At 41.0% G+C, this 12,093-nt stretch overlaps 1 protein-coding gene across 1 annotated transcript in view; it reads left to right on the forward strand.

Moving 5' to 3' along the window:
* ARID5B (AT-rich interaction domain 5B) overlaps positions 1-12,093 on the forward strand; it is a 116,399-nt gene that overhangs the window by 75,583 nt on the left and 28,723 nt on the right. Inside the window, 3 exon segments of the mRNA XM_040563772.1 lie at positions 2,626-2,738; positions 9,191-9,395; positions 11,688-11,740. Of these exon segments, the coding sequence (XP_040419706.1) occupies positions 2,626-2,738; positions 9,191-9,395; positions 11,688-11,740 (371 nt within the window).

Below are 12,093 nucleotides of genomic sequence, written 5' to 3' on the forward strand. Positions count from 1 at the left end.
ATCTGCAGTGTGCTCATGAATATGTCATAAATGAAACAAAAAAAATTAAAAAAAATTAAAACGTGCCTTGTTGTAATTTATTTGTTCAGTCCTTGTCATATTTTCCTGCTCAAGAGAACAAAATGGATCTAGCTGAAATATAAATAATCTTCAAATAATGCATTTATTTATAATGATTTAGGGAGCAAATGTTAATGGATTTGTTTCAAGTGCGACTGGAGCTATTTCAAATGTTTTCTTTTATGGAGTAGATATTAGAGGCAAGGGCCTTCTTTTGGTATTAACTCCAATGGCTGCTTTTTCGTTAATTGTGCGCCTGATGTGGAGCAGCCCAAAGCAACGCGCGGTGCTCCAAGCACTCCCTGCCGCAGCGCCTTGGCAACTGGGGGAGCGCAAAAACCCGCCGTGGTAATGGTCTCATGCCAGTTCGGCCGTCGAGGGCTCCAACGCAAACAGTGTTTGTATGCAAGCTCGATATACCTGGAATTTAGTAACAAAAGCCTTTTTGCTGTTAAGGCTTTTAGCAAAACATTAGGAATGCTTTATAGTGCGATACAAAGTACGGTGCCAAAACTCAGGATAACAAGTATGTTTGGAAAACATTGAGCCTTGAACTAGTTTCTTTACTTAAAAAAAATAAATAAAAATAAAGAAGAAGGTAATTCATGTCCAAGCATATTTGGTCCACATTGAACCACTCTCCCACTGCTGTTGGGCCGTGTCAGGGACCCATTAGAAGGCTGGGCGACATTTCCACACGTGTGCCAGGGTGCAGCACATGGAGGAACCATTGCTATTATTCGAGTGCCCTTCCAAGCAAGGTACAAGCGCTGGCACCAGCCGTCGGCAAGGCCGCACAGCTCATGTGTGGGCCATGTGCGAGCAGCCAGCCCCAGCATGGTGTCAGTGGCGGGGACAGCAACCTGGGCCCCGAGCCCTCAGTGCCTGCCCCGGGCCCCAGAGCCGCTCGCCCGCTGGTGGGAGCAGTGGAGCGGCCGGGGGCAAGCAGGGCGAGTGGCGGCGGTGCGCGGCTGGTGTCAGAGCAACACCCACAGCGCGCCGAGGCTTCCCATGGCGTGGGGTGCAGTCGCATGCTGTAGCATTCATGAGTACAGATAGGAATCAGGCAGATGTTTGTCAGCTGGAGTGGGTAATAATTTCTTTATCTCTTTGTTTGATTTTGCATGCTAGCCTCACATGACAATTTCAAAATTGCTTTCTTCAGTACTTTTCAATAAGCAGAATGAGCTTGGCTGGAGATAGATGGAGATATTTCTGTAGGGAGATAAACATATTTTTATACATACACAAATAGGGACTCAGAGACGTACACGTACGTATATTTACTCCGTGTCAGTGCAGGGGGAAGAAAGGATGAGTCTTCTGGACTTTTTGGTTTTAAACCCATGACTTTTATTTTTCTCAGAGCAGACCACATATGACACTGTTATTCAAACTATAAAATCAAATTAGCACCCTTTATTGTGTTGGCAAACTAATTAAAATGTAAAATGTCCTGAAACCACTGGCTTACTGTGTGACAAATGTAAGATTAGAAACAATTAGAAGGCACTCAAGAGGTTTGTGGTGTTCAGATTTCTGACATTGTTCTAATCATCCCTTTAAGTAATGAAAACAATGGTTACCTAGAAATTAAAGGTTTAAAGGAAATTATCTTCTTCAGTACAGTCATTAGTTAATGATTGTTTATCACTTTAAATGTTGCCATAGTAGTTGGAGGCTGATTTTTAAATTTGAAAGCAAGCAGGACACTTAATAATGAACAAACATCTGCTTCATCTCTTATTTCTATATGTGGTCATAATTTGTATTGTAATATCATGATTGAAAGATGAATCTGATTTTTTTTATGATGATCCATATCCCATTCTTAGTGTGGCTCAGCATGGGCAGGATTTAGTCACTGTGTTATTTCAGAGCTGTTTTATCTTAAAAATTGGACAAAACTGAAAGTGATTCACGTTAATTTATACGTGTGGTATGTAACCCTTATGAAACAATCAATCACTTATTTCAGTACTTGTCAACTTCTAGAGCTAGTTGTTACGTTTTTTGATCCATTTCAGGACTCAGGGGTAATTTAAAAAAAAAAAAAAAAACTTTTTTAGAAGAACTTTGACAAGAATGACAGGGTATATAAACATTTCTTGGAGCTGTAAGGAATTTCAATATTTCAGAACATTTCCAAAAACAGATGTTTCCCAAAGTTGGAAATAGTAGTTAGTCCTCTTACTTGAAGATAGAAAATAATAAATGCAGCAGGCTGATTAATGCAAAGTTACCTATTAATATTCAATTTTCTTCTTTTTTGTACCATGGAGAAATATTCGTGCTTTCTCTCCCAGTCCCTCAGAGACCAGTGTTTGACTTTGTATTAATTAGTTACGTGAAAGTAGAATAGATTAGCCTTGGAGAATATGATATAGAAACGTATAGTGTGTCAAGATGTAACCCATGGAGGACGGGAATCTCGTAATAAGCATTTACTGTAGACAGATGTGTACGTTTCTGTGACTGATTGTAGTGGAATTATTTATTATGCTTTCAGCTGTTAAGAATCCAGTATAAGACAGTGTACTCAAATTGTTCTCCATTAATTTTCAGCGCCAAATCTTAAAGGCAGACCACGCAAAAAGAAGCCTTGCCCACAAAGAAGAGATTCATTAAATGGCATTAAGGATTCCAACAATAATTCTGAAAGCAAAGCTGTTGCCAAGGTAAATCACTTAATAATATTCTTTTCAGTACATTCTCCTTTTTTTAGATACAGCCTTGCCTTTGTTTCCTAGCACGCTGTTTTGAATTTAGAATGTAACTTATTTTCTTGGGGAGATAAATGTAATTTTTTTTCAACAGTTTTATTCTTCACGTTAAATCATGTCTGTGTTCAAAGTTACCAGTAACTATAATCGCCTAACAACCTAATGCTATCAGCGTGTTAGTAACTGGTAGTGCTTAAGCTTTCTTGGCATCCACTGTTAGTTTTCACATTCTGTGACACACAAACATAGTTTGTGACAGTATCTTCAAATTAAAAATAAACCAGGGAGCAGCTCACCCTGTTACAATGCACTTCTAAATATAAGTTTGAAGATAAACAGAGTATGAAACAAGAGCTGCTTAAATAATGGTTTCTAAGAAGCACATACAAATGAGATTACCCTGATGTTACGATCTTGACTTTAAAAAAAAAAAGGGGGGGGGGGGGAGTACAAACGTTTAACAAAAGAAAAAAAGAAAAAGACTGTTTCTTTAATACTTGGTGCTGAGCTGCGTATTCATTCCAAGGTTCAGTGTACGGAGCCTTCTGTATTTACTGCAGTGCTTAGCCTATACTGCTGGTAAAAAATTGGATCGTTGGTTTGTGTTTATAGGCTTCTCTCTTAGGTATTTGGGTGTTTGTGTCTTTTCCTTAAAGCTACTTTAAAAATTGAGCTTCTATAGTGTAATTTACATCCTATTTTCTCTGTTGTTTGTGTGGTTTTAAATAAGAATTTGATTTTCTCTTAAAAAAAAGTAGCACAAATGTCTTCTTTCAAGATGATTTAATTTGAAACTGGAAGATGCAAAGATGGAAAATTACTTAGAGCAATACTTTTAGATTTTTATCTATGACAGAACTTTGTCACCGTGATACTTTTGAGCCCTTGCTAAACATGTTTGCATAGACTGAATGTTTAGGCCAACTCCTCTTAAGTCCATTGTTTCACTAAATTAGATGGATGTGTATTTGGAAAATGCTTCCATTGTTGTGACCATCTCCTTAGGAAATACAGTGAATCTATAGATCCATTTACGTTCATATTGTTATAGTCTGTGAATGTCCTGGGAGATTAGGAGGTTAAAGAGGTCAAGTGGAAGTGTTCCACTCTGGGTTTCTCATAGGAAGGCAAATTAAATTCCACCTCCTCCTCCTCCCTAGGAGTTCAGTTAAAATTGTGCCTTCTGTTGATGACGATAAAGAGGCTGAAGTTCATGATGAAGCTCTGCCCTTAAGTCACTGTTTCTCTTCTCTTTGTGCCCTATTGTGCTCAGTTGGAGGCTGTACTATCGTATTAGACAGGCGTGGTAAAAGGCGATGGAGCCTGGTGTGTTGAGTTGCAGGGTCCTGCCAGATACTATAGAGTTTGCCTGAATGTTTTTGCTCAGTGGAGGAATGTGCAAAAGCTGCGATGTGAAAATGTCTCAATTTGCCTCAATTCCCCTGCCCCCCAGACATTTTTAATGTTAAAATATTACTAGGAAAATCCAGCATGAGCTGTGTTGCCAAAGCACCCTGCCCTGTGGCATGAGTAGTTCTGCCTCTTTAGCACCTGACGTATAGGTGTTAGATAATTAAAAACAACAGTAACACTTCATACCAAATTGTTTATCCTCTCTGTTTATATTTGGGTTCACCCTACTAGTCAAATGGGAGGATATTTCAGATAAGAAGTAATTCTGCCTATTTATCTAGTCATACTGTGCTCATCATTGTGCAGATATTAATAGCATTAATTATCTTGGCCAGCTTAATTTCATTATAAATAATAGACGTACTCATGATATAATGTCCTTGCATGTAGTCACAGTGACTTCACTGTGGCTCTTTGCACCAATCTGTGTCTCAGAGCTACGGATATACTTTAATAAGAGGGGGGCCGTGAATCAGAGACCTTCCAAAGCAGATGGATTGCACTTTATGGAGGCCCTGCTAGTAGGTTTCAGGGGGAGGAGGGGAAGTGTGTTTGGGTGGTGGGGTGGAGACCCACCTACTGTCTTCTCATTTTGGGGAATAGCTGAGGTGTTGTCATCAGCTTAGGCTTCATGTTGGGCTTCACCACCAGTTTTTCTCCTCTGTCCTTGCTCTACCTCTGACAAATGCTGGCAATGGGTTCATGAAAAGCAGAGCTGAAAACTGCTAGATTAAATGGGACAAATCCACTTGTGTCAGATGCTGAAACGTTTTGGCAATGGTTTTGGCCGTGTTCCTGTTCCAGCTAAAATCCCTTTCAACCAGAAGTTGTGCTGCTTTCATCCTCAGCTCGTGGCACCCAGTGTCTGACAGCAGCCTAATTTCTAGGGTGGTGGGGAGAAGGCTCTGATGGAGACGCAGTGGCTGTAGGGTTTGGGTAGGGAAATGGCAGAAGTGGCATTCTGAAGACTGCGGTTTTGAGCCTGTCAAGATGAACACAAACCACATGGTTATAATGACTTGCTGCATTTCGTGTTCTCAGCTGCCAATGACTAGAAAGCTTTGTACATTCTTACAATTTAGTTTTCGTTAGGCATGTTTACCTTGAGCCACGAGCAGATCGTTTCGTAGGCTTTTACTGTTACTTGAAGCAGAAGAGCCCTTGGTTCGGTAGGAGGAGTTCTGAGCAGAGTCCAACATGTGTGGCTTGTTAGAGTAGAGCCATAGCGGGACAGACAGTGCGGTCCTGGGCCTGCGGCTGCTGCTAGGGGAAGTGGCTCATGCGTGTACCACTTCTTGCTTTTGGTCTCTTTTCTGGTTGCTGTCTCCTTTTTTTACCTCCCGGGAAGATCCCGGGGGAGATCCCTCCCAGGCTGGGCCATCGGCCCAGGCAGGATCAGCTCTGCTGGCGAGGCATATGTCGAACTCTTCTATCCGGCATTCCCAGGAACCTGGAGCCTTTCATACCTCACGTCAGCACCACTGGACAGGCTTCTGTGGCTTGCAAGCTCCAGCATAACCCTCGGTGTACCTGCAAACTCTTCTCACCTCATACACCCAAAGAGCGTTCCCATTCAAAGCGTGTAAAAGAGCACTGTAAGGCTTTTTACAACTGGCTGATATGACCATTTCAAAGAGCTGAAAGGATTAACTTGTTAAACATGGAGATTGTCCCCAAATGAATCTACTCATTACATCTCCTAGTGTAAATGCTAAAGTAAATCTCTCACTTCATTTATTTGGCAAGATCTGGGAAATTAGTTTAAAAGTTGCCAGGATTTGCTTTTTCTGTGGCCACAGGTGGCCTGGCACGCTCTCAGACCTGAAGATTTATTCTGAGAGCCTCAGACATTATCTGATTGAAACTAAAATACATCTCTGTAGTGGTCTGCTGTGTGTGTGACCTCTGGCAGGAGAAAACAAACACACGGGTGTAGCCGTGATGCTCACCGGGCGTTTGACCACAGATCATGCACTCCTGATGGAACAAGCAGAAAGATGTGCTCAGATGTTTCCAGAGCCCGTCTCAGCACACACCCAGCCTCTCCACACTGCAGCTCTGGATTGCCTGTTGGGGCATTAGCCCTCAGTTTCATTTTGGATGTGTTACTTGCACTGAAGCTACAGCACAAGAGCTCTAGCTCCAGTGGAAATTGAGCTCTCCCTTTATAACGGAGTCGTTTCTGCTTTCTGAGCAGAGCAGAGAAGAGAGCAGAGCCAAGCAAAACTCCGTGTTTGGGGCCTTCGTCCAGGTCTTTGCCTTCTAGGAAGACTCGAAACTGTGCTTTGAGAGAGAAGGTCGGTCTCTGTACCCTGGTGCAAATCTGGCATAGCTCTAACTGACTTCAGTGCATTTATGCTGCATTTACACTGGTGTTATCCAGAATGGCATTTGGCCCTTTGGGTTGTCATTAATCACTGGTCACGCCATTCATTCATGTCTCCTGTCGTATGCAGGGGAAGTTCCAGAAATGAGGCTTATGCCTCGAACATTTGTGGATGAAGCATTGCAGCCTTCATCAAAGCTTCATTGAACCTGACACTACTTGGAGGCCTCTCTTTGCATTTTGGCACCTTTGAGATCCACAGGCGCTTTGACCTCTCTTCTCTGTATGCTGTAGAGAAGGACATTATGTGTAACATGGGGATTTCTCACTCCCAGTGGCTTTTTTTATACATTACTTTCTTTGTTTCCTTTTGTCTCCTTAGGAGTAACATCCCTTACCATTAGTTTGCTTTCAGAGAAGTGAGCTTTGATTTGATTTAGCATTCGTGCCCAGGCTGCCTTTGAGAGCATAGTTGAATTGCCCAGTTCAAAAAAAGAAAAAAAAGAAAACACTAAAAAGGTGGACATAGATAAATAGATAGATTGGCTCTGCCAAGCAAGTGGGCTTCAAAACTAAAAAATTGTTCCCAGGTCCAGTGAATTGATTCCAAATTTTACCTTGCAACACATTTGCAGCTCAAATTTAAAATCCTATATTTAATGAAATTATGGGTTTATATTGGGAGTGCTAACCCAGTCTTCGGTAATGCACTGAAAATTATGACAATATAATCTAAACTTTACAAGTGGAAGCTGTTAAACAATTTTGCAAGGAGCCAAAGTAAAAAAGTCAAGGGAATACAGTTCTGAACTGAAAAGCGGAGTGAGGAAATCCAAAGTTCATTTACTAGGAAAAGATTCTTATTTTGGATGAAACCCAGGATCTTTACAGAAGTTCAATCAGCGAGCGTATCTATTACCGAGAGGCAAAGCATGGTGTCTTGTGCCATAGGAAGACAATATCTCTTTGTAACATGCAAGCAGAGAATATTGAGCAATACAGGAAGCATTCTTCAGGAGTAAATGACCAAGAAAAACCCTGCAGGAAGTCCATTTTCCAGTCCCTGCTGCATTTCCTGGGAGGACCAAGCCTGTACCCTGTGGTGTCCAACAGGGAGTTTTTAAGCAGCATCAAGTATCTTGGAAAATTGTGGCCACATCTCCCCTCCAGCATTGCCTTGTCCAATGTCTGTGGAAAACTGTGGAGACAGCTAACCCTAAATCAGTACTTTTTGCAAAATTAACACATTGGGGGAGTATAAAAGAAAAGATTTTGCTTTCCCTGAGCCTGAGCACAGGGTAGCTTTATTGAGATAAGCATACCAAAGACTTTCCAGTGGTATGTTTGCTTTTTGTTTATAGCATTTACATAATGCTCTTCATAGCACTTACCTCAAGAAAAGTCAAGAAGTACCCACGAAGCACCTGGTATAGAAGTGGGGAGGACGAAGGAGAGTCGGTGGTTTACTTGACCGAGAGCCCCTGTCTTCCTGTTCAGCGAGATACACTGCTGCCCTCCCAGGATGCCAAGTACTGCTCTTATGGTCTCCCTGCCCGCTCCCAGAGCCCCAAGGACACCTCTAGGCTCGGATGTGGAGCTGCCATAAGGCTCCTCACAGCACTTGCAAGCACTGAAGGGAAAGTGCAAATCCAAAACACAGCCTGTAACCATCTCCGCTACCTGTCAGTAGATGACTTCTAGTATTTCACTGGAAATGCATTGATCCCATCTTGGATGTGGAGAGCTTGTAAACATCAGTTTGCAAGGTTCTGCTGTTTTGTTTTTGGTACACACAAATTATGGGAATGCTCAAACTGTAACTCACTTGATTCAATGAGAGGATTATCTCCGGGAGGACTGCAGGATTAAGCCAGTCTCGCTGGATGTTTGTTCCTGTGTTTGAATACTGATGAGAAGTAAAGTGGTTCCAATTTGTTGGCTTCCTGACTGGCACACGTCAGCCGGGGAGGCCAGTGGGAGATGCAGAGCTTTGCGACTCACGTGCATTGGGGCTGCTGGTGCCTACCAGGAAAGGCTCCTGTTACCAGCCTCTTCCATCTGCTAAATACCTAGGGCTGTGCTTAACTTTAAGCAGATGCTCAAACCCACTAGGCTTTAGTCTGTGCTACGGCAGAACCTCCACTTGTGTGTGCTGAGGGGTCTGCCTGGGTAAGGCTTGCCAAGGTCTGCATCTATTTTGGTGGGCCAAAGGAGAGAAAAATGTGTCTTTCCCGAGCTGGCTGCTGAGCATTCCTGGAAGGGGCTGAGCACCCTCAGCTCCAAGGGTTGTCTACGAGAGTTGACAATGCTCAGTGTCAGTCCTGGAACGAAGGTTATTATTAGACTTGCTAATGGCAAGTGTATGTGAGAGATGGGAGCTGTCTGTGACATAGCAATGTATAGTCATAAAAATGCAGATCTGGAGAGCATTACCAATGGGTTATAATGATTTAAAGATGTGGCTATTTAAAAATGTTGTGACTAAGATTCAGAACAAGACATTTAGCTCTATAAATAGCTTCCTTTGTTTCCTCTCAAACACAGTTGCATGGTTTGGCCTTCGTTTTTTCAACAATCCATTCTGCTAGGAGAGGGTATTTATTCCTTAAGTGAAAATTAAAGGTTACCCAGATCTGATATGACATCTTTTTCTTTTTTTTTTTCCCAGGTAAAATGTGAGGCTAAGTCAGCTTTGCCCAAACCCAAGAGTAACAACAACAACTGTAAAAAAGGCTCAAGTGAGGATAAATCAAAGATTGCCGTAGGTGAAGAATGCAGAGCTGATGAGCAGGCTTTCCTTGTGGCACTTTATAAATATATGAAAGAAAGGAAAACACCAATTGAACGAATACCCTATTTAGGTTTTAAGCAGAGTAAGTATCCTTTTTCTCAATTTCTTGTTGACATTTTAGAACGGTTTGGCTTCTCTGGAGAAAGCATTTGCACACAGAGCCTATTTTAAATCCTTACTGATGGGGGGACCATGTTTATATCTACACATTTTTCAGTCCAGGCATTTTACTGTCTTATGCCCAGATTTGCATCTCTTCCTTCTGGGGTAGTTGCTGCTGGATATTTATAGGTTTAAATCCGCTGATTATGACTAGAAATAGGCATGTTGAAAACTCTGTAGTTTTCTGTTTTGTAAATCTGCAGCGTCTGTAATGCCTTTCTTCTGAGTTAATAATATGACGTATGTTTATTGTGCCCAGATGTTCTTTATGAAAGGACAAATATTAAAGGAAGACATTTAAAGGTGGTCAAGAAAGGCACAAAAGGGATCAGATTTTTAAGCCCAAAAATGTGTTTATAGTTAATAAATTACTGACTTTGGAGAATATAAAACCAGACTGTATCTGTTTAATACAGAATACAATGTTTAAAATTGCTTTGGCATGTACAGTTTGTAGTGCCACAATCTGTAAAGCAATTGTAGGTGGAGAAGATACAGTTGTAACTAAATTTCACGTAAATATTGCAGTGCAATGTAGATCTTTCAGAGTTTCCAACAAAAGCTGTAAATGGGGGTATTTTTTCTCCTTATCTATAGGTTGAATGATACTTTATTTCCTTAAAGGGAGGACTCCATGGACTGAAATATTATTTACTCTAATTTATCTCCCAGATTAAAACCATGTGTTATTTTGATGAAGAATGTCAAACCTGTATGTTTTACATAACAATTTACATACCTAATAGCAATTGGCACTGATTGCAGCAGGCCTCCAGCAGCCATTATAAACTTATATAACTCCGAATGATTACAGTGTTTGTCTGAAAACTGGCTCCTTGAAATGGAAGTAAAATTAATGTACTATGAACGGCTTCGTTGCATTATGCATTGATTCAGATTAAATCAAGGCCTAGGCAAAGCTCTTGATAGCTTTGAAGCAGTACAAGGTTCAATGAGGCTTTCAGAACGTTCTGTGTTGAGGAAAAAATTCACCTTCCCCCCCCCATCTTATTTTGCACTCCCTCAAGCATGGGGATAGGGAGGCTTGAAAGACGAGCTCAAGTATTATTTCTAAAATTCCCCATCTAAGGCAGGGCTCTCTCCTAACATTTAGATGAAATACGCTGAAAGTTGCCTGTCATTCATTAGAAATTAGGGGCCAGATCCAGCAAATACTTAAATGCCAAGAGTAAGTATGCTGAGAAGAGCAGAAATGTTTGCAGGACAGGGCTCTGTATTTGTCCAGCAAGACCTGTGCAAACACTGCCAATATAAATAGGTTAGTGGGAAGAAGCAGTATGTACACTGCAAACGAGCATGCTCCCTGTGAAGGAAGAGATCCTGTCTGCTGTGCTGTGCAGCGTACTGCTGAGTCTGGCCTGCAGTGCTTGCAGTGTGTCTGTTGGGAGCCACTGCTCGTTGGTGGAACAGTGCGTAGACTTTTCATAAAGCTGAGACATCAAATTTTCTTCTCTCAAATAAAATAAAAAATAAAAACCAGCATGAAAAGCACGTGAGAGGGGAGGAATTATGCAGGAAGCAACAAGCATCTTCCAACATGCCTTTTGAAGGAGTTGCCTCTGTTCCTTCCACCCCACAGCCATGGGCACGGCACGACCACCCATACCTTAATTATTATGGTAATTTGCATTTGGGCTCCCCCAGGTTCATTTACACAAGATCCATTAGAACACAGCTTATTGCTTATTGATTATGGAGGCCATTATCTGAGCTGCAGTAAATATTGGATATTGTTGTTTAATCAATAGGCTTTCTCTGGGAGCCAGTGTGTGGCTCATGCTTGCTTGCTAATGAAATCAGTATTAAACAAATAATTAAAAGCAACATTCTTCCCAATGAGTAATTTTTGTTATCAAAGTTATGGAAATATGCTATAGTCTCATTATACTGTGCTTCTTATCAGCAAAGTCAAATGAGCCCAATACCTTTGTCTCAGTGTGTTTTTCCAGTCCTGTTAAGGAATCTAAGTGTGTTCTCTTATATGTAATTAAAAAAATATACATAGTATGGGCTAATATTTACTTTTCAGATTATGTAAATATCTCTTTGGAAAATGTTTCACAGGAGCTTTTTCAGGGGCTGTGAGCTTTCTTTTTTTCTGCTTTTTTAAAAAGAACTGTTTAATTTACATTTCTTTGAAATATGTTGGTTAATGCAATGCTTATCTAAATACTTATTGTCCCTCTAACAGTTAACCTTTGGACTATGTTTCAAGCTGCTCAAAAACTGGGAGGATATGAAACAGTAAGTGTTTAAGTAACTTAAATGAAATAATTGTGCAATCTGACTTTTCCCTGTTAGAAAAAAAAAAAAAGTTAAAGCAAACAATCATTTGCTGCATTTTAGGCTAGCCGTACACATTGTGGGTTTATTGGACCGTTTTTGGAAACAGTCCCAATTAGTTCCAGGTTTGGCAAAATTGTAAACTTGTCGTAAAAGCTACAAGTGGAAAACATATGTAACTCTTCCCTGTCAAGGAAATTAGTTGGGTCTGTAATTTTTTCCCATGTTGAGAAAGGGCTATTATTGTACAACAAGCCAAGATTGCATAAAAGAAATTTCACTTGGCAACATCCCTGACATCTGTTCATGTCTAA

This window comes from Cygnus olor, chromosome 7 (genome assembly GCF_009769625.2).
Source record: "Cygnus olor isolate bCygOlo1 chromosome 7, bCygOlo1.pri.v2, whole genome shotgun sequence".
NCBI lineage: Eukaryota > Metazoa > Chordata > Aves > Anseriformes > Anatidae > Cygnus > Cygnus olor.